Here is a 21,577-nt window from a genome sequence, read left to right on the forward strand (position 1 = left end):
TGAAGTAATTAAAATATGCAAAAAGTGTTCCCTGTCCCCTATTTTGTGCTTCTTCCCCAGCCACTTCTGGCATTTTTTGTTGGCAGTTAATAAAACAAAAAGGTGGGCCCGAAGGCCCAAGTCTCCCTCAGGTTAGAATGATTAATTTGGAGTGGTTTGGAAGTAGCAGATTTTACCTCTAGCTACAGCCGTGCCTTTCTGGCTGATGTGTTCAACCTGCACTAAGCACTGTAATGGGGGGATGGCAAATGCTTCATTGAGAGCACAGGGCAAGTGGAGGGAGGGGGGAGAAAGGAGGCAAGGGTTGGTTTGCTTCTTATGGCAGCACAAAACCAAAAAAGACTTCTCTTTCTGGGAAGCCCAACACTGAACGAGCCACACCCAAGGACACCTGAAATTTAGTTCCTAATCCAGCCTCAATCTTTACCGTCACCAAATACCCCCATCTACCTGCACCCACAGAAGTTCAAAACCTATCCCCCTATATTATCTACATCCTCGATGTGGAGTACGCTTCTTGCAAATATGTGCTAAGATAGCAATGCTACTAGCACAACCATAGTGATTATGGGGACCGTTGGATTGACGCTTGCCATGTGCTGGATACTGTGCCAAATGCTTTACGTGGATTATTTTATTTAATCCTCATGGTCATTTTAGGAAGTAAATACCAGTTGATGTTTAACATATGGAGAAACCGAAGCTCAGAGAGGTTAAGTGATTTCTGGAGGTGACATGGCTATGAATTTGTGGCCTTGTGTCTAACGCTGTATCATGATGTTATACTGCCTTTGCTGTACGATCTGCTTAAGGGTGGGCCACCTTCTGTTCCCATCCTGGGGACCTGTTTCTGCACCCAGCAGCTTTTTAATTAATTAATTAATTAATTAATTAATTAATTTATGGCTGTGTTGGGTCTTCGTTTCTGTGCGAGGGCTTTCTCTAGTTGCGGCGAGTGGGGGCCACTCTTCATCGTGGTGTGCGGGCCCCTCTCTGTCGTGGCCTCTCTTTTTGCGGAGCACAGGCTCCAGACGCGCAGGCTCAGTAGTTGTGGCTCACGGGCCTAGTTGCTCCACGGCATGTGGGATCTTCCCAGACCAGGGCTCGAACCCGTGTCCCCTGCATTGGCAGGCAGATTCTCAGCCAACCACTGCGCCACCAGGGAAGCCCCAGTAGCTTTTTAAATGGGAGATCTTATGCTTTTTCAACAGCATTGAGTAGAGCATGCAGGGTGCAAAGTTTGTTAGAGGCTTTAGGTCTTACCTTCCACTGGCCCAGAAACAGCTACCTGCCTTTTCCAACCTCTGGCCCAGAGAGATGAGAGGTGTGTGAGCCACATGCATCATGACCCGAGGGTTCTCACAATGAGGGAAATGGGAAGACCGCAGCTGGCCAAACCTCTTTTAGAGACAGTTCAGAAGCAGCCCCTAATGATGGCAGGTGTCAGACTAGCACAGAAATCCCTGTCATTGTAGGAAATAATACTATACATCAGTACTTTCAAGGGTAGTCTCATGCTACGGGCTAGGCTTTATAAACATTCTCTGATTAGTCTTCACACATTCTGTCTGAGATAAAGACCAGGAGAACCAAACAGAGGCTGCTTTAAGCTGTCTGTTTCTGGGACAGCTGATTTGGCACCCCCGCAATGGAAGGGCAAGAAGGTGTTCCCACGACCCAGGCACTGGGTCTGCATAACAGACATTATAAATGGCGGGTCAAGTGTGCCAGGCTGTTGGAATCTTGAAATTAGAGAAAAAAAAAAGCCTTCAGTTAAGAAGGCCACATAGTCTAGCCTCTCATTCAAAGCTTAAGAGGTGGGGATTCAGACTGAGCTTATTTACAGATAAGGCCTCATTGGCTTTCAAGGGATGCTATTCCAGCGATTATTAGAAAAGCTCTTTCTCTCATGGAGCCATTGGTGCACATCTGCTGTCTGTTCACCCCTGCTCTTGGATGGAAAGCCCAGGCTCATAAGATGATATCATAAAACTAGAATCGTGATTAAAGAATTCAATGCTGTCGTCTTAAGGCTGGTGGGATATTCATTCAATAGGAAGTATTATTGCTATTGTTATTAATGTCTCTGAGAAGATGGCTGGAGGAGACAATTATAATTCGGTTTGCTTTTGGAGGAAAAAGATCCCATCTTAGTCTTTGCTTTTTAAAATTCAAATTATCTTGTTCTTCCTTTTTTCCCCTGAGGCCTCTCTCATAGGCTATGCAGCCACTAACTGGCCGGGTCTTGTCTTCCCTGAGATTCACATTAGGTGCACTTCCTAAGTGTCTAAACCCTGCTTTGGTAAACAGCCAAATATTCCAAGGATCCGGGTTTGGTGGCCACACTGCTCCTGGAAGCTCCTTTTAGCCGCTCCCAGTGCTTGTAGGTCAAATTGTCTTGAACCCACAAAACCCCTAATGAGAGAGATTTGGAGTGTGGCAGTGGATTAACTTTTAGCTTGGTCTCTACCCACCATGGACTTGCTGACATTCCATTCTTGAGCTGGTTTCCTTATCCATAAGTCAAGAATGGTGTCTCTTTGTTGTAAGGGTCTCTGAGCAGAATGTCCAAGTCCCTGAAAAATTGAGAGGTGCTATTCATTCATTAAACATAGACATTGAGAAATTAGCATCTTTCAAGAAAGATTTTGATCCAAAGTCACATGCATGTGTATGGGTATTGAAAACCCGCCATGTCTCTGTTCCATTTAATATCTCATTTAGTGTCTGTACCTGTTCTGTGTAGCTGCATTATTGCCCCCATTTTATACCCTAGAAAGCTGAGTCTTCAGAGGTCAAATACATCCCCTAGGGTTGCTTAGCTAGTAAAGGATATTGGCCAAGTTATAAATTATCCTTTTTGCTCTGTTGGATCTTCTGTTTCTTCATCCTATACACACATTTTCAATAGCAGTTGTTATATTTTTCAGATTTGGGGAGGCATCTAAATATTTAGCAAAGCCATTCTTACTTGAAAGGGATTATTTTATTTTTGCTAAATAAATCTGAATCTAAACCAAAACCTATCAGTGCCTGAGCTGTACAGGGTAAATTAAAAATCTAGATTGATCACAAAGAGGCTTTATCTTCCTGCCTTCCTTTACCTGTTGATGTTTAGCAAGCACTTGGGGTCTGAATGGATCAGTCTGGATCCAGTGTGATCCATGGATCTGAGCTGAGCTGATATCTCCAGCTTTGTTCAGCAAGTTGGGCCCTTTTAACAACATCCCTCAAGTTTGTTTCCATGAGAAGATATGAGTGCAGCCAAGAGGCTCCATGTCTGGGCATTTGGGAAAGAAAACCAGAGCCAAGTCATTTTTCAGCCCACATCTTTGAACTTGCAATGTAGGCTCTATAAAAATATACATTGGGCTTCCCTGGTGGCGCAGTGGTTGAGAATCTGCCTGCCAATGCAGGGGACACGGGTTCGAGCCCTGGTCTGGGAAGATCCCACATGCCACGGAGCAACTGGGCCCGTGAGCCACGATTACTGAGCCTGCGCGTCTGGAGCCTGTGCTCCGCAACAAGAGAGGCCGCGATAATGAGAGGCCCGCGCACCGCGATGAAGAGTGGCCCCCGCTTGCCACCACTAGAGAAAGCCCTCGCACAGAAACGAAGACCCAATACAGCCACAAATAAATAAATAAATAAATAAAAATTTAAAAAACAAAAACAAAAACAAACAAAAAAACATATATATACATTGTTTGGGGCAGTAAAGGACAATGAGTTCTCGGAATGAGTGCCAGAATTTAGACAGGATTTAGAAAGAGGAAAACAAACGGGGAAGTTATAAAAGGTATGTCTTCCTGGGGCTTCCATCTGAGAACTTGCTCCCGGCAGACGCAGCTCTAGGTAAGAGAGTTGGGCAGAATCACAATGGGACTCTTTATCCTCTAGGCTCACACTGTTAAACAACTTGGCTCTTAAAACTCCTTGTATTTTTGGACAACTCCAGTGGTATTTCCTAATCCTGGGGCTAGAGGCTCAGCCTGAAACATCCATTCCACCAAAGTTCTCCTAAACGGATGTTTCTTGCTTAAGCCGTCCTAAAGCCTGCTTCGAGGGAGCAGTGCTATAATAGTGTCTTTGTGAGTTTCCTCTGCACCTTCCCTCCAAAGAATTCCAAGCACCCATTAGACCTGGGGCCGTGATCTTCAGTTTGTGTCTATAAGAAGTTACATAATAATTTGCCCTACTTGATTGGGAAGAGGAAGAGAGACAAAAAGAAGACAAAAGAAATTTTGCCTTATTAAGTCAGAAGTCTGATGTCACTATAGAAAATCTCAGTCTTTTGTGTAAAGGTTTCATCCATGAAATTTCTGCAACTGGTGTGAAGCCACAGACAGACACATATTTATGAATGCACACACACATAGATTGTAGATCTAAACCAAACAAATATTCAAGCTAATATATCCCGAAGGCACACAACATTACAACAGGAGGAAACTCAGAGTTCTGCCAGGTGACCCAAGGTCTATACACATCAGTGAGGAAAGTCGGAGACTATAGATCCAAAATTTAAACTTCATAAGATTCAATCTGTGTGTTTTTGATTTGTACACCTTTATGTATGTATGCTCTTCTCCACTAAAATGTTCACATTGAGAACAAGACTCTTTGGGACTTCAGTTACGTTTCATTTACTCTCCTTAGTGACCTTGGACAAGTCACTGCCTCTCTTCCAGCCAAGGTTTCTATGCCCTTAGGGAGATTAGATAATTTCCAAGGCCCTTCCCAGCCCTGTGTGTTCATGAACTATAGCTTTAGTGTTGAATCTCTCCTTTCAGACCCTGGATTCTAATGAACTTGGATTTGAGGGGCTGGACAGTGTGCAGTTGTAGGGCAGACTGGTCCCCTAAAGATGCACCAGGAATCCAGATGGCATCTGGAGGGAAAGAGTATAGGTTCAGACACCAAAGAAGCACGCCTAGTGAATGATCAAATTTTAGAGCTGGGCAGGGAGGTGAAAAGCTGGTTGAAAATACAGCATCCTCAACTCAGAAGACCACCCTGGAGAAAGTGAGGGGAGAAGGGAAGAGGGGGAGGAGAGAGCAGTTAGAACTGAGAGAGTTCCCTGAGGGCAGACTGCCATTTCTAAGGCTCCGAGGGCCTCCCATATATGTGGGGAGGGAGCTATTAGGAGAGCCCAGCAGTTGGAGGCGGGCGGGCAGTTAGAAGGGTTAATTCCAGGAAGGAGGGCTCTGCCATTCTGGCGAGTTTTGAGGCTGTCAGCAAAGCTAACCAACTGGTTTAGAGTGAAACCATTTATTTTTGCTATCTTGGAGACAGGATGCAAGGAGTTTGATATATATATACAAAGGACTATTACTCAGCCATGAAAAAGAATGAAATAATGCCATTTGCAGCAACATAGATGCACCTGGAGATTATCATATTAAGTGAAGTAAGTCAGACAAAGACAAATATCACATGATATCACTTCTATGTGGAATCTGAAAAAATGATACAAATGGACTTATTTACAAAACAGAAACAGACTCACAGACACACAAAACAAACTTATGGTTACCGAAGGGACTAGCAGGGGACGGGTAGATCAATTAGGAGTTTGGGATTAACGTGTACACACTACAATCTACAAAATAGGTAAACAAGGACCTACTGTATAGCACAGGAAATTATATTCAATATCTTGTAATAATCTATAACAGAAAAGAATCTGAAAATCTACAGGTATGTGTATATATATGTGTGTGTGTGCGTGTGTGTGTATAACTGAGTCATTTTGCTGTACACCTGAAACTAACACAACATTGTAAATTAACTATACTCCAATTTTAAAAAATGGTTAAAATGAAAAAAACAAGCAAAAAAAATACTTTGGGCCTTTCCTCCTACATTTAGGTCATTTATTTCAAGAGGTGTCAGAGGGAGATTTCACCAACTTCATATGATCGGGGCATGAGCGACAGACCTGTGTTTATATCCATGACTGTACTCACATGCATGTGATTGACATGCACGTATGTTCATCTAAGCAGTCTCCTTCCCGATGCATGGATGTGTGTGTCTGTATTGGATGTAGCTAATACTGATATGCAGCCCGTGTGGGTGAAGACCCCAGACCCTCGGGCGTAAGAGTGGCAGTAATTTTAAAGACTGTGTTTAGCGGCTGGGACTCCTACCCGGGGCATGTTCAAGGTGACTGCCCCCCGCCTGGCTGATAAGCTGCTCAGACGAGCAGAGCTGTGTGTAAGAGGCAAAGCTGCTGGGGCATTTGGGAAACCAGGAGACTTTCCAGGGGATGAAGAAAGCATATATGCTAAGCCTATTATTTTCCATAACGCATATGGAGACTCTTCTATGTGCTGAGACATGCAATTAAGAGAGATTAAAATTGAATAAATTAAAAATAATGACACCATAAATGACAATCTTTATGATAATCTCCTGATTAGGGTATTTTGCCATTAATGTACATTGCAAAGTTTCTATAACTCTTCAGAAAGCATCTGCCATTCTCATCTGCTTTAACAGATTTTGACATGGCCCATATAGATTAGTGATTACAGAGGAAGCTTGAATCCTTCCATTGGTATCAATAATGCCCTGTATTTGCTCACCTTTGCTGGGTCCTGATTTCTTTATCTGGAATATATGGGTCACTTTGTCTCCTTTATACCTTGTCAGAGTTATGTGAGGATAGACATTTTGAACTTCTGGGACAGAAGCGGGCTTCTGTATGTCCTTTGAAGAAGCTGCCTCCTTTTCTGTGTAATTAGATGCAGAGACCTGAGAGCCTTCTCGAGCTCAGCTGAGTTTCTCTTTAACCCACAGCAGTAGGTTCCCTCTGACTGCAGGGAAGCTGGCATCATTCTATGGAAATAAGCAAGACAATTTCCTTGTTCAGGAAAGGCAGGCTGCGAAGAGAAGGGATGGCCGTGCGGAGGGGGGGCGGGGGGAGGTTTGCCTCCCACCAGGAACTCTGCCCCAGGGCATCTTGCCCCCAGAATGAAAAGGAACCTGGCAGCCTCTGCAGCCACCCTGCTTTCCACCCTTCAATCCCACTTACTCCTGGCCCTCAGGGCAAGGCTGGGAGTGAGGGCTGAAGGCTTGAATGAAAGAAATGAGGCTGGAGGATTTCAGGCAAGCACCTGAGGCTGGAGGTGAGGCTGTAGCTTTTGCTTTCCTCTTTTCACATCCTCTCCCAGGATATAGCTGCAGGCCTGAGGATGGGTGGCATACAGCCTTGGGGAAAGATAGAAGTTAGCCAGAGAGACTCTAAACTTTACACCCTAGATGCCCAGGCTCTACACCTGTCATCTTCAAATTTTAATGCCCCTAAAAGAATTTTGAAAAACCATGTATGTCCCTTTGCATGTTTTAAGTTGCCATCTAAAATCGTCAACATGTATATATATATTTTATAAATTTATTTATTTATTATTTATTTATTTATTTATTTTTGGTTGTGTTGGGTCTTCGTTTCTGTGCGAGGGCTTTCTCCAGTTGCGGCGAGCGGGGGCCACTCTTCATCGCGGTGCGCGGGCCTCCCACTATCGCGGCCTCTCTTATTGCGGAGCACAGGCTCCAGACGCGCAGGCTCAGTAGTTGTGGCTCACGGCACGGGCCCAGTTGCTCCGCGGCATGTGGGATCTTCCCAGACCAGGGCTCGAACCCGTGTCCCCTGCATTGGCAGGCGGACCCTCAACCACTGTACCACCAGGGAAGCCCCGTCAACATATTTTTAAGTATGTCATTTCCACAGCGGTTGTAAATATTGACATTAAAAAAATACATCGCTCCTTTAATGCTAATGAACTTTAAATACCAGAGCAATTTGACCCATCATCTATAAAACACATGAACAAGTACTTAAACACTCAGGTTTACATGGTTCCTTTTTCTTCTTGAATTTATATTTTCATTCCAGTTTCCCTACCAAATTTTATCCTTATGGATTCTCGTTTTATGCCTGAAAGCCTTTTATTGGCCATTCTGTCATAATTTAGTGTGACAGAAATATGTACAAAGATTTAAATATAATTTTTAATGCCCCATGACCATAAGTTTCTAGATGTTAAGAGATTTGGATTGAGTTATCATTATAATTATTAGTAATACACAGAAATAGGCAGTAGATCAAAATAATGTATATATATCACAACTTTTGATGAATGTGAAAGATAAGGTGTATAATATTTTTGGAAATACATCTTATATTTTTTGATTAGTTTGTATTCATTGATGAATATTATTTATTGCTAAGGTAAGGAATTAGGTTAAGGTTCAGGATCAATTCTATTACTGTTTTTTCATTTTTATAAATATAAGAAATGAGAAACGTTATTCACAATAAACCGGATGGGAAAGGAAAGAATTTTGTTACTGTAACATGGCAATTCTTTGAACTCATATCTCTTTTTTTGCCTAAAATCACATATTGGTCTCTTATCAGAATTTCTTTTTAATCTTCCCTCAGCTGATAATTCTTTGAAGTCTGTCCCCCTTCAGTGGTTTGAAAAGAATTGGAAACCACCAGACTTGCAAAAGAATTTATTTCCCAGTCACTAGAGACATTCATTTTCAACACCCATACCAATATTTCACAGAGTCTATTCATTTGTCCTCTGTAGGTTTTCCATCCTAAGATTTAGAATGAGTGAGAGATTTGTCTTTCCTTTTGAGAGTGGCAGGCATGTGTGTGTGTGTGTATGTGTGTGTGTGTGTGCATGCACAATTGGGCAGGGAAATTGCTGGACCACAGTGGGTTCTCAGTGTTAGATAAAATCCATAAGAGAATTGAGGCTCTGCATAATCCTTCAAAACCATCCTTGCCTGGGTACCCATTGGAAAGACTTTGTGTATCTCCGAAGTTATGTTATTGAAACCATTTCAGTGGGCACTGCAGTCTGTCTCTGTCTGTTACACTCCATGGAAATTTTAGGCTATTACCCGCTAGGGGGAGTGAGAACCACCTGAGCTATACGTAAAGAGCGCATTTCCCTGTTGACAATAACAAAAGAATGGAAACAACCCAGTCCTATCCATAGTGGATAGATTGGATAAACTGTGGTGTGATCATGCACATGGAGCCCTACCTAGCTATAAAAGGAATGAGAGAACCCCAGTGGGGGAAAAAAGTAAAGTATGTAACAGGTATGGTATCCTACTTTTGTTTATGAAAGTGAGGAAAATGAATATAATCCATATTTGCTTATGTTACAAACAATAAAAGAATAAACTAAAAACAAACATAAAATGGTTGCCTCTGGAGGAGGAGGAGATCAGGGTGAGGAGAGTGAACAGAGATGGAACTAGACTTAGATTTCATGTACCTCGATTTTTTGGTTTGACTTTAAAACCATGTAACGGTTTTTGCATCGTTGTAAAACATTATGTTGAATGGGAAAGAAAAAGCAAAGCAATTCTTAAAAATCAAAAGCAAAATGAAACGGATAAACCTGTGTATTAGGTTGGTGACTTCGTCACTCAGAGAGGAATTATTTCACGTGACTTTAAAAGATAGCAATGTTTTAGGTATGTCCCTAGTAGGTATATCTTAAAGATGAAAAGAACTGCAAAGACTGTAGACAGCTTTCAGCAATCACGTTGTTAGTAATGATACTTGAACTGAATTTGAAATATATATATTAGGATAAAGCAAATAAGTAATACTACTAATGTGAGAATCAAGATTTCCAGCATAAGAAAAAAAATACGGATATAAAACCAAAGTCAAATAAAAGCTCTGTAATCCTAAATTTGAGTTGGAAAAATCCATATAAACTCCTGAAGTATTTTCTTTCGAAAGAAAAGTTTTTCCTAGTTATTTCCATTATAAGGACCCAGAAATACTGACCAACCCAACAGCAGTGAGCATTCCTGGCTTCCATAGTGTGGTCTCTAAATTCCATTGTCCACCAAAAGGATCCAGGGTTCCTTGAAAAAATGACTTGAGTCTAGGGCCAGGGCAGCAAATGGACAAGATGAGCCTAGGATATTTTTTCTTGTCAGAAAGCAAAGATGCTATCAAAGACCACTGGGGTTTGGTGAGAGGTGCCAGCTTGAAGAGGCTGCTACTGGCCAAAGATTGAACAGTGAACATCAAAAAGAGCAATTATAATTGATGGAAACACTTCAAATGTATTAACACACACACACACATACACACACACACAAGCACACACACAAAGAATTGATGATGCTTCTCAAAACCAAACTAAAACAAAACAAACCTCTCTCACTGGTCACCTTTGGAGGACGCTAGGGAAGGGACTCATTATTCTGAGAACTGGTAAATAAAAGGAGCTTCTAATATAAACTATTATCAGTGTAATCAAATAGTTAGTGAAGGAAAGTTTTCATTCACAGAAGATTTCCAGCTAATCTATGCAGAGGGAATGCTAGAATTAGAATGTCACCCTTTTAAAGCCACTAATGAAATAATGGATCTGGGCAATGATCATCAGTGGCCGCTGACATCGTTAGGTAAGAGGGAACTTTGTAAAGGAAGATCAGGCTGACAGCACCCGAATCCACAATAACAGAGGTGGTGGAAGGTATTACTCAAGGTAGTGTAATCCAAAGATCTCCAAGGACTTATTTTATTTTTAGACTCATTTCTTGGAATTTTCGCCTTATTCCTATCTATTTCCTATTTTAAGGCTCAGCTTTCAGATCCTTAATGTATCTCATTGAGAGCTTGGATCATTAGCAAGAATTTCTCAGGCAGTGCCTAGACAAATTACCTTATCTTCATCTGTGAAATGGGGATACTAGGGAATTCTACCACATAGGACGAGAGAGGGGATTAAATGTGGGGTGTGTGTAACATCCAGTGGCTGATATTTAGTGTGCATTAATTAGGACTATTCTTATTAAGATTATTATTTCAGCCCATTGCTTGCCTGGCTAGGTTTCACCATGGGGATATTTGTCAGTATTTTTTTTACCAAGGAAGGATTTGACCACTACCTTTCCCAGACTGGATCTCTCCAATGTGGGAGAAGGACACAAGAATGCAGGTAGCTCTGAAGGAAAATCAGTGTAGTCTAAGTGGATCTATGGGAAATATGGGCAATCTAGGAAATCAGGTTTGTTCTGCTGCTCACTACACATAGGGCACAGTCATTGCACTTTATGTGTATTATTTTTTGTATTTAGTGATGCTCAGTTGGTTTTTATATACATCATCTCACTTTAGACACAGCCGTTGCTTGACTCCTATGTTGAAGATGAGGAAACTGAAATTCAAAGAGGTTAAGAGCTTGTCAAAAGTCACATCAGAATACAAGCTTCTGACTTACAACTTATTACTTTTCTTTGTTATATCACAGTTCACTTGAAATGTTTTACTCCATTTCTGGAGGAACGTCATATAAACTTCACCCACATTGGTGGTGCTGCCCAGTGAAAATCTTGATAAAGTTCTTTTTAGTGGTACCTCTGTGGTCAATTAATACCCTTCTGATAATTTTCTGCCCAGACGCTTAAGCTCATCAAAGTTTACACCAGCACACTCAAATTTCTCTTACGGTAAACTTGGAAATTTCAATTTGGAATGGCTCTTCCGGATTGTGTATAAAATCATCAAATGAGGCAAACAACCAGCATCAATTTGGAGAAATCTGTTATTTACCATTTTTCATCAAGTAAAATGTTCCCATATTCCTAACCTCTTTTTCTTTTTATTCAAGAAACCAGGTACATTAAACCATTCCACTAGATTCTATCAAAAACCCAATTTTTCTTCAAAAGTAATATTTTGATTTAGAACGTAAATAAATTAGGTCCACTGGTTTTCCTTTAGTCATATGTTTATTTTTTTTCTTTTATTGTTTAAAATTTTCAAATGTGGCACACGATTATGATAAAATTACAAACAGCATAGAAATACATACTATAGTAAAAAAAAATGGAATTTTCTCTTTGGTAGGTTCTCCCTCTCACTTTCCTTTCTAGAGGAAACCACTGGTTTAATGGCTATATTTCTGGAACTTTTTCTATGCATTTACAGAGTTATATAATACATTATTGCCTTTTAATATATTTGCTTATGCATACACATTTTTACATAAATGAGAATGCTAATATATATTTTTAATGTTTTGCATTTTCATTTACTATATCCTAGACGTATTTACATATCACTCTACATAACTCTGTAACTCTACTGTATTCCTTTTAACTGCTGCATATACATTTAATGATGAACAAATTGCTGCCCTTAAAGACAATGAAATAAAATATCTTCAACGAAGTATTTTTGCTTACATGAGCAAGTATTTTTCCAAGACTTCTAGAAGTGAAATTGCTGGATTAAAAGACACTTAACATCTTTAGTGTGGACAGATTCTGCCAGGCTGCCCTCAAAAAAGGCTACCCCAGTCTTAGCAAGGAATAACTCTTTCCTCAGGACCTCTCATGCACTGGATAATACCAGTCTCTTCATTTTCCCCACATAATATTAAAAAAAATGTGTCTTTTATTGTTTTAATTGACATTTCTTCATGTGTTTGTGGCCATTTGTAGCTGTTTTGTGAATCATCTACTCTTACCCTTGATTCATTTCTCTGTTGGATTTCTTGTTTTTAACTAATTTAAGAAGCACTTTATAATATATGGATTTTAATTCCTTGCTACATATATTGCAAATATTTTCTCTGTCATTTGTCTTTTAACTATGCTTATTTTGTATTTTGCCATGCAAAAGTATTGAATTTTTTACCAGTGGTATCTCTGAATTCTGTCCTTTATGACTCCTTGAACATGTGTCTTATTTAGGAAGGCCTTCCTCTCCTGAGGTTATCCAAATACTTTTCTAAGTTTTCTTCTAATATGATTATTGTTTTGTTTTTTATGTTTAGCTCTTTAATCCATCTGGAAATGATTTTTGTATATGGTGTGAGGTAGGTATCTAAGTGTACTTTTAAAATGAATAGTTCATTGTCCCAACACTGATTACTAACCTATCATTTCATATATTAAATTCCAGTATTGATACATGGGTCTGCTTCTGGACTCTATTTTGTTCCATTGATCAATGAAATTGTCTATTCCTATGCCAGTAACACAGTGTGTTCATTCCTGTAGTTTGATAATATGTTATGCTATCTGATACAGCAAATATCCCTTGTTGTTCTATCTCAAGTATATCTTAGTTTTTTTTAATCAAATATTTACTCCTCTCAGTGAATTTTGGTATCATATTGTCAGTTTCCATATATCATTCCATTGAGGGTTTTATTTAGATTGTGTTGAATTTTTAGATTAATTTTAGGGAAGAATGAGAGGTTCATGATATTGAGTCTTCCTATCCAAGGAAAAGACACATCTTTCCATGTATTCAGATCTTCTTTTATGTGTTTCAATACTTTTCTTTACATAGACCTTGTATATTTTCTGCTAAGGCTATACCTAGGAATTTTAAACATTTTGTTGTTGTTGCTAATATATGAGCATGTTTATTTTCTATTGAATTTTGAAGTCATTTTACTAGTGCATGAGAATAGTCTGATTTTTGTATATTCATTTCATGTCTGGGTAGCTTACTAAATCATATAATGGTTCTAATTGCTTTTTAGCTAATTGTCTTGAACTGTCATATCATATGCGAACAATGGTGTTTTGACTCCTCCTTTTCAGTATTTTTACCTTGTTTTTATTCCTGCTTTATTGTAGTGGCTAGGGCCACCTGAAAAGTATTGCATAAAATCAGTAATAGAAGATACCTTCTATGCTTTCAATGTTTTATCAGTAAATATGATATTTAGTATATTAAATACAGGAAATTACTTTTTATTACTAATGAATTAGGGCTTTTAATCGGGAAAGGGTGTTGGTAATTTTGGGCATCTTATGAAAGAATGGCTTTTCTTCTTTTGTTTTTGCCTTATGTTTACTTTGTTTCTTCTCTTGGAATTTCAGACTTCCTGTGAGGATAATATGTGATTGGTGTTTATAAATGCCTTTTAGATAATTGAAAATAATATGCAACTTTTTCAGGAGGCTGAAATATACATGCATCACTCATATATATCAATTAAAACTCATTATTTTTATTTTTTAAATGTATCTTTATTTTTGTTGTCTTCTTGATCTGTCATTTTGCAAAATAAGTGTTTTAATTTTCCATTGTAATTGTAGCTTTGTTAGTTTTCCTTTATTTATAACCTGTTTTACTTTTTATACATTTTTGTTGCTATCTTAATTGGAGCAAAAAAAGTTCATAATTTTCATAATGGCAAATTTTACCATCTTCAAATATAATATAGACCACTTTTATCCATTTAGTTCTTGGCTTTCTGAAATTTTTTTATATATGCATTCAATTTTGATATATTCTATATTGAATATATGACATATATTCAATATACTATATATGAATTATATTTTCAATGTATATTACACATATTGAATATTATCTATTCAATATATATTATATATTCAATTATATATTGTCATATATTATTGTGTATAATGAATATTATACACATTGTATATTCAATTTTTTTACTGTTTGTTATATTTTTTATTCTTTCAAAAGTTTCAGTATTTTCAAAATTCTTTCAAAATTTTCAGAATTTTCTGTTATTTCCTTTTAAATATGTCTTTTCTAGATAACATGCATCTTGATTTTTTAACATAAATTTTTCTCTTATTTAAGAGGTACCATATATAGCCCATTAATTCTTTTTGTTTATAGTGATATTATTTAAACTTCTTTTTCATTTTGTGCTATTCACTATTATCCCTCCCCCTTTTTGTAGTCTTTTTGGTATTGGTTAGAGATTTTTGGTTCTATTTTCCTGAAACTGGTTTGGAAGCTATATGTACTATTTCTATTCTTTTAGAAACTACTTTAAAATTTTAGCAAGCACCTTTAAATTTAAACTGTTATAATCAACAACTGATGACTTTCTGTAAGCTCCCTTGCCCTTCCTTCTAAAAGACAGAGCCTTTATCAGGCTTTTGATTATTTCCCTACCTACTCGTCTGTGCACTTATTGTTGAAATTATCTGGAAGTTTCATTCCAGAATATTGTTAATAATAGCAGTGATAGTACTATTTGTAGTATTACTATTATTATTTACTTTATGCCTCTATTTTATGGAAATCATTTATTAGTGATTATATTACATTTTACTACCACATTATATTACATTTACTACCACATTACTACCACATTAAATAATTAGTGACCATTATTTAGATTTAAATTGTGTTTTTTGTGGCTTATTTGCTTTGCACTGTTTGTTATATTCCAAGTCATCGTATATTTTAGATTCTTTTTCCGTTTTTCTGGAGTACATCCTCAATTAATTTTTTCTTCTGTGTTTTTCTCAAAGGCTATGAGTGGTAAACATTCTGAGTCTGCTTGTCTGAAAGAAACATCTTCATTTGTCTTTACATTTGATACAGAGCTATCTTGATTATAAAATCCCAGGTTGAAAACAACTTCTGCAAATCCATATTATCATTTATCTTCTAAAATACTTTAAGTGGATAAGGCAAACATGATCTCTTTTTTTTTTTAGAAACAAGGTTGCCCATTGCCAACAAGTCATTCTTTCTTAAGTGTTTATGATTATAATTCCTCCAACTGGCCCATCATAAATATGAGAACTTTGATTAATACCAATAGTTCATCAGGACATTTATAGAGAGCTTTTTCTATCAGTCAAAAGCAGTTTTCTAACAAGTTTCATGTATTAGCCAGAAGTTCCAATTTCTGATGCTCTATTTATGAATGATACAGTTAGTTCCTGAGTTCTAAAACATGCTGTGAATTTTCTTCCACTTATGCTAATAATATCTCTAACCTCCTGGGCAGTGAGGATTTCCCTAATGTTTTTTCTCGGAAAAGTGTACCCTGAATGTCAGTCACTTCCTCTTGCCCTTCACTGTCAGATCTGTAAACCCACAGGTGGCTGATGTCCTCCTCGGGCTATTTTAAAAAAGACACTTTCCTTACTGGCCTTTGAGATCTTGATAAGAACAGTTGTGAATTCTCTTCCGGTCCACCTGATTCCTCATTAGCATGTGGTCTTTCATACTTTTGAACTTCCCTATCCCCTTCACTCAAAACACTGAGTTCTAAGTAGCAGTGAGAAATTCAGGACTGTCAGATAAAGCTAAAGTCATAGTAGTACAGATTAGATGCACATGGACCATGCTGTGCTTTAACCTCCTTGGCCAAGGAGTCTAACCTAATTTTTGCAAATACTCTGATACTTGGTAGCCTTGCTCAGTGATTCTGTGACTTCCCTCTGGACTCCCTCTCAAGGTTAGATTTGATTGTAGTATCAGATTCTGAAATCTTCTCTCCCACTTCAAATCATCTTGTAATCTTTCTTTATAGTCCATGCCAAGGAACGTACCTTCTTTAGGTGTTATCTCTAATTGCTACTCTAGCTGCCTGCAGTATCGTAGGCTTATCTCCACTGGCCCCCCACCCCCGTCACAAAAGTTGCATCACGTTTGGCTATCTTAGAATAAGATGCATCAAGAGGGCATCTGCCTATGAAGAGTGCAGACTGATGTGACTGATTCTGGCAATCTGGTCACTGTGTGTGCTTCTGTCTCAACCCCTTTTAGGTGGGAGGACATACCATGCTCCCCATTCGTTGGATGCCCCCTGAAAGCATCATGTACCGGAAGTTCACTACGGAAAGCGATGTGTGGAGCTTTGGGGTGATTCTCTGGGAGATCTTCACCTATGGAAAGCAGCCATGGTTCCAGCTCTCAAACACAGAGGTACAGAAAGGGGGCAGATGGGAACCTTGATTTGGAGGAAGGCTGATAAGAGACATCTCAGGCCAGCACTTAGAGTGTGTAAAACATTAGGTGGGGTTTGGAGCCAGCAGAGCAAATGTTGGCAGAAAACAGAAGGAGAGACCTTCTTGGTAGAAAAAAAAATATAGCTTTAGGAAATGTGCTGTGATTGTCAAGAGAGCATGAAATCAGATGTCGAAATTGAGATGCAAGTCACGGTTCTGTTTGCTCTGCTACACTTAAAAATCACAAATGTTTCACTAAGACAGAAAGTGAAAACAAAAAACAACTATGAGTTTTTCAATTGTGCCATCTTGTGGAAACACCTACTATGCCCAAGTCATCTGGGTCCCCAAAGGCTTTAGGTAGACCAGGCCCAGAGGTGTGCAGGAAGGTGAACTGGGAAGGCAAATTTCATGTTACTGATAGAGCTGTGTGTGGACTTCCAGGAATAAGATGAATCATAACAGTAAATGTAATAATATACACATTATGTATTTTTATACTTTTGATTTACAATATTAATAAAAAATGTTAGTCATCAAATTTAATAATAGCTAACATTTAGTGCCAGGCATTTTCCTAAGCACATTAGCCTATATTAACTCAGTACTTTTCACACAAACACTTGTTGAAATTCAGGACAAAGGAAGGGGCGCTGCTTGGGGTTCTGGAATGGACTGGCCAGAGGTGAAAGCATCAGCCTGGAGAAGGCTTGGGCCGTGGTCCAAAGCAAGATGCTTCTCAGTGACATTGTGTCGTCCCAGGGAACTCAGTCCAGTTTGTAGACAGTAAAGGGCTTGGTCTCCCAACCCAGCAGACCTATAAAAGATTGCAGTTTATGGTCTTCTGTTTTCTGGGAAAACATGAACATGAGGACCTTTTAATATTAGAATCCTATCTGAATATTCCAGAAAGTACCTCTCTTCTTGGAAGCTATGTTCATTTTTGCTTTCCTATACCCTGACCATTTAATTAAGTAAATGTCAAAGACTGAAAAGAAGGCATTTCATTACATTTGTAACGTCTCATCATTTGCAAACTGAATGGGTCCTGACCACATTTCCCAAAATAGGACAAAATATTTTGACGACCTTTAAAGAAAATGTAAGTGTGTATATCAGAACTCATTTGTTATGATGCTTTAAAAAATTATTGTTTTCCTGGGTAGGGGGTAGTGGTAAACATACACACACATACACACGCATGCGTGCATATATACACATGCTTGTGTACACATACTGGCACATTTGCATGCACTCAGGCACACAATGCACCCTGATCACAGCCCCTACGTAGTTTGGTTGCCCTAGTAAAGAGGGGATTCTGGGCTGAGGGTTCTATTGGTCTCAGCAGATGATCTGTCCTGGATACTTAAACTGGCTTAGAGTAGCTAACGGGGTTCTTGTGGTCATCTCTGACACTGCTTGGTAAGGCATTGGCCTTGAAGATGGGCTTCCTACCCCCAGCCACCTCTTCCACTCCACCAACCCCAGCAGTGAAGTCCTGACAGTCACTGATAATGAGTTTCTCTATTGAAATTGACAAACTGGAGAGCCCCACACTGGAGGAGACACCACCCTTCAGTGCTTTTGATCTTAGCACTAGGCAGCGGCCACTGCAGTTTGAACTGGACCCCTTTTCATGGAGGGGAAGGTAATGGAAGGTGGAGACAGGGTTCAAATAAAAACAGGGAACAGGAGCAGCTGGAGACCTTTCAGGCTGGCAAAGAACAGAGCCTAGCGGGCCTTTGCAGACTCTGGGGTGACCAGGACCAGGAAAGTGCTAACACAGTGATTGTTTGACAAGCCATCCCAGAGTCAGAGTGACATGAGCCCACACTCCAGACAAGGCGCTGTTGGGGGCAGCCTAGGGAGATAAGTACTGTATACAGATTAATGGGGGCAAAGAGGGGAAATAACATTTTTCACATACTCTACTAGAGAAGATTCTGTGTGATTTTATCATCACGGTCTGTCTTCAAATGAGGAAACTGTGGTTCGGGGTACATAAGTTGCCCAAGGTTACAGTGGGAGAGTTAGGGAGAAGTTAAAATAACCTGAGAACTGTAAGATAGAACCTTGAAAATTCACATAGTGTCAGCAAAGAAGTCTTTTTGAGGAATTGGAATTGAACTGCAAATTACAGGCGTGGTCCTGAGGGGCCAGCTGGGGATGGTCCAGCTGTACGTTATTTGCTTTCTTCCTACTCCTCCCTATGGCCTCCCGTTTGGTACAGTGGCTCATACAATCCCTTTCCCTGGCCTCATTTGGTCCTTACAGTAGTCTTAGGAGGTGGTCAAGGGAGACATTTGATCCCCATCTTACAGGTGAGGATGCTGAGATCCTATGAGGTTAATTGACTTTCTCTGGACACCCAGCTGGGCAGTGGTGAATCAGGTGGTTAGTCCTAGTGTTAAGGACTTTTCAAGAAACAGGATACATGGTTTAGTGCAAAGAGCAAGGGAGGATGCGCCTCACTGAGGAAGGGACCTGTGTAATGGCTTAGAGGTAAGCATCACATGTGCACCGAGGCTGTGCCTGGGAGGGGAGCTTGTCAGGAAGTGGGAGCCATGGAGGGGCAGAGCTCCTTCAAGGGGGTTTCCAAATCATGCAGGCTCCTAAGAGGGGGTGGGACAGGTCAGATGCCAATCCCCACTGCCAAGTGGGAAATGAATGCAGCTCAGTCATCTAGATAAGATTCAGGACTAGAGAGGAAGAGAGAAGTGAAAGGAAGAGTGTCTGTGGGAGTTGGAGGCCTGGCCTAAGAGATGGAGAACAGAGGGCAGCAGTGGGCTGGACCAGCCGGTGCTAGATCATGGCCCTTGGAACCCATGCACAGGACAGACGAGCATCTCTGGTCTCCAGCCCAGACTCAGGAGGGTACCCCGCCTCTGCCCTGAAGCTCATCAGTGAAGTCATTGCCTTCTGCTGCGCCTGAGCCACAGGACCAAGGCTGAGCTTTGGTGATAACTTCCCTGTTCTCCTCCCTTTTTCAGGTCATTGAGTGCATCACCCAAGGTCGTGTTTTGGAGAGGCCCCGAGTCTGCCCCAAAGAGGTGTACGATGTCATGCTGGGGTGCTGGCAGAGGGAACCGCAGCAGCGGCTGAACATCAAGGAGATCTACAAAATCCTCCATGCTCTGGGGAAAGCCACCCCCATCTACTTGGACATCCTTGGCTAGTGGTGGCCAGTGGTCGTGAATTCATATTCTGTTGCCTCCTCTCTCCCGGCCTCACACCCCTCCTTTTCCACCGCACAGACTCTTTTCTTCCATCCTTGACTGAAGCAAACATCTTCATATAAACTCAAGTGCCTGCTACACATACAACACTGAAAAAAAAAGAAAGAATAAAAACCCTGTAAGGCAGTTTGGCATATATATATATTATATATATATATAATATATATATATAATATATATATATATTTATCTATCTATCTATCTATATCTACAGAGAGATAACCTCTTCTCTAATGCACAGAGAAGCTGCTGATATACAAACCATAAGACTGTAACAACAACTCAGAAAATCTTAAGTATTATGAATGCAATTGAAACTTCCCTTAGACGTAGGCTGTGGCCCGTGCTTCTTCAGCTCCGACTTCTGGGAGCAGAAGACCTTGACGATGCACAGAGACAGTCTTCGCGTTGGGACGGAGGAGCTGGGGTGGAGCGCCAATCACTGCTGCACAGGTGATCATCTGCACAGGGGTGTTAGCTCCAAGCTCTGCATATGTGCATGGGCAGACCTCATCGACAGGCTCAGCAAGGAAAGAACACCGAACCAGGGGGCTCTGGGACGCCTCACACATCCCCTGACCACCTCCTCCATGCCTTCCTCCTTTCCTCCACCTCAAGACGATTTTCTAATCTGTCTTTTCTAGAAAATATAGTCCTGATGCTTTGGGGAGTCAACCATGGCGCCTACAGGTAAACACTGAACAAACAACAACGACAGCAAAACATAAAACCATGGCAACAGTGGACTACATCCATCTTGTAAAACCATGCTCAAGTTCCTTCCTAAATTTGAAAGAGATGTGTCATCTCTCCTCTGAACTTCAAGAACTGGACTTTCTGGATTTCAAGAACCACAGAATTAAAAGCTGAAATCTGAACCCTGTCAAGGCAGTGCCTCCTGTCTTTCCATCATTGGAAAGTCTCCTTGGCCGTACCCCCGACATTCAGGCTATTGGGGAGTTAAGGGGGGGTGTCAGACATCCCCCATGTTGTCTGCACATGTGGGCACAGCAGGGTTCCAACGGCAGGAGACTTCATTCTTTGCAGGTCTTATAAGGTCTGCCCCTCTGGGTCGTCTATTTCTCAACCCGCCTTCTCTAGATTCTAGCTCCCACTTCCTGGGCCTCTATGAAGTCCCAGGTAAAGCCCACTGCCGAGAAAGGGGCCCAGGTCCGGCGAGAGGCCGGGGCAGTGCTTGCTTCAGGAAGCCAGGCAGTGGAGTGGGCAGGAGCCGGGGGGCCGGGCGGGGAGAATCTGTTTGGCACCTACATCCGGCCCCTTGTCATTCTCCTCACGTTTCCAGCCCCGGGGAGGATTGATGCATTTGCCTTTGAGTGCTGTGAAAATGCAGGGGCTGAGAAATCACTTCTGTGGACTGGGGGCAGGGGGAGGGGACGAGGCTGTTTGGGGGGAAGCATCCAACGCCTGGCCGCTGCCGCAGGCTTGGCATCTTAATGAGGACGGAGCCCTGACCAGGGAGAGAGAACGAAGCATCTGGGCTGGGGCCAGCTCCCTCTGCCCCGACACCAGGGGAATCACTGCCTTCCCAGCTGCCGCTGTCAAAGACTGCGACAGGGGCGGATCTCCGG

General features: G+C 40.7%; 1 protein-coding gene across 4 annotated transcripts in view; it reads left to right on the forward strand.

Annotated features, from left to right (window-relative positions):
* Positions 1 to 21,312, forward strand: part of NTRK3 (neurotrophic receptor tyrosine kinase 3) — a 371,411-nt gene extending 350,099 nt beyond the window's left edge. For 3 of the 4 annotated variants that reach the window (XM_059912520.1, XM_059912521.1, XM_059912522.1), the window contains 2 exons: positions 16,568 to 16,726; positions 19,743 to 21,312. In XM_059912520.1, the coding sequence (XP_059768503.1) occupies positions 16,568 to 16,726; positions 19,743 to 19,928 (345 nt within the window). In that variant the 3' untranslated portion in view covers positions 19,929 to 21,312. The remainder of the gene's footprint in view (positions 1 to 16,567; positions 16,727 to 19,742) is intronic. The other variant, XR_009500737.1, reaches the window with a different exon arrangement.
* The last annotated feature ends 265 nt before the right edge of the window (positions 21,313 to 21,577 follow it).

The sequence above is a fragment of the Balaenoptera ricei genome, chromosome 2, assembly GCF_028023285.1.
Source record: "Balaenoptera ricei isolate mBalRic1 chromosome 2, mBalRic1.hap2, whole genome shotgun sequence".
NCBI lineage: Eukaryota > Metazoa > Chordata > Mammalia > Artiodactyla > Balaenopteridae > Balaenoptera > Balaenoptera ricei.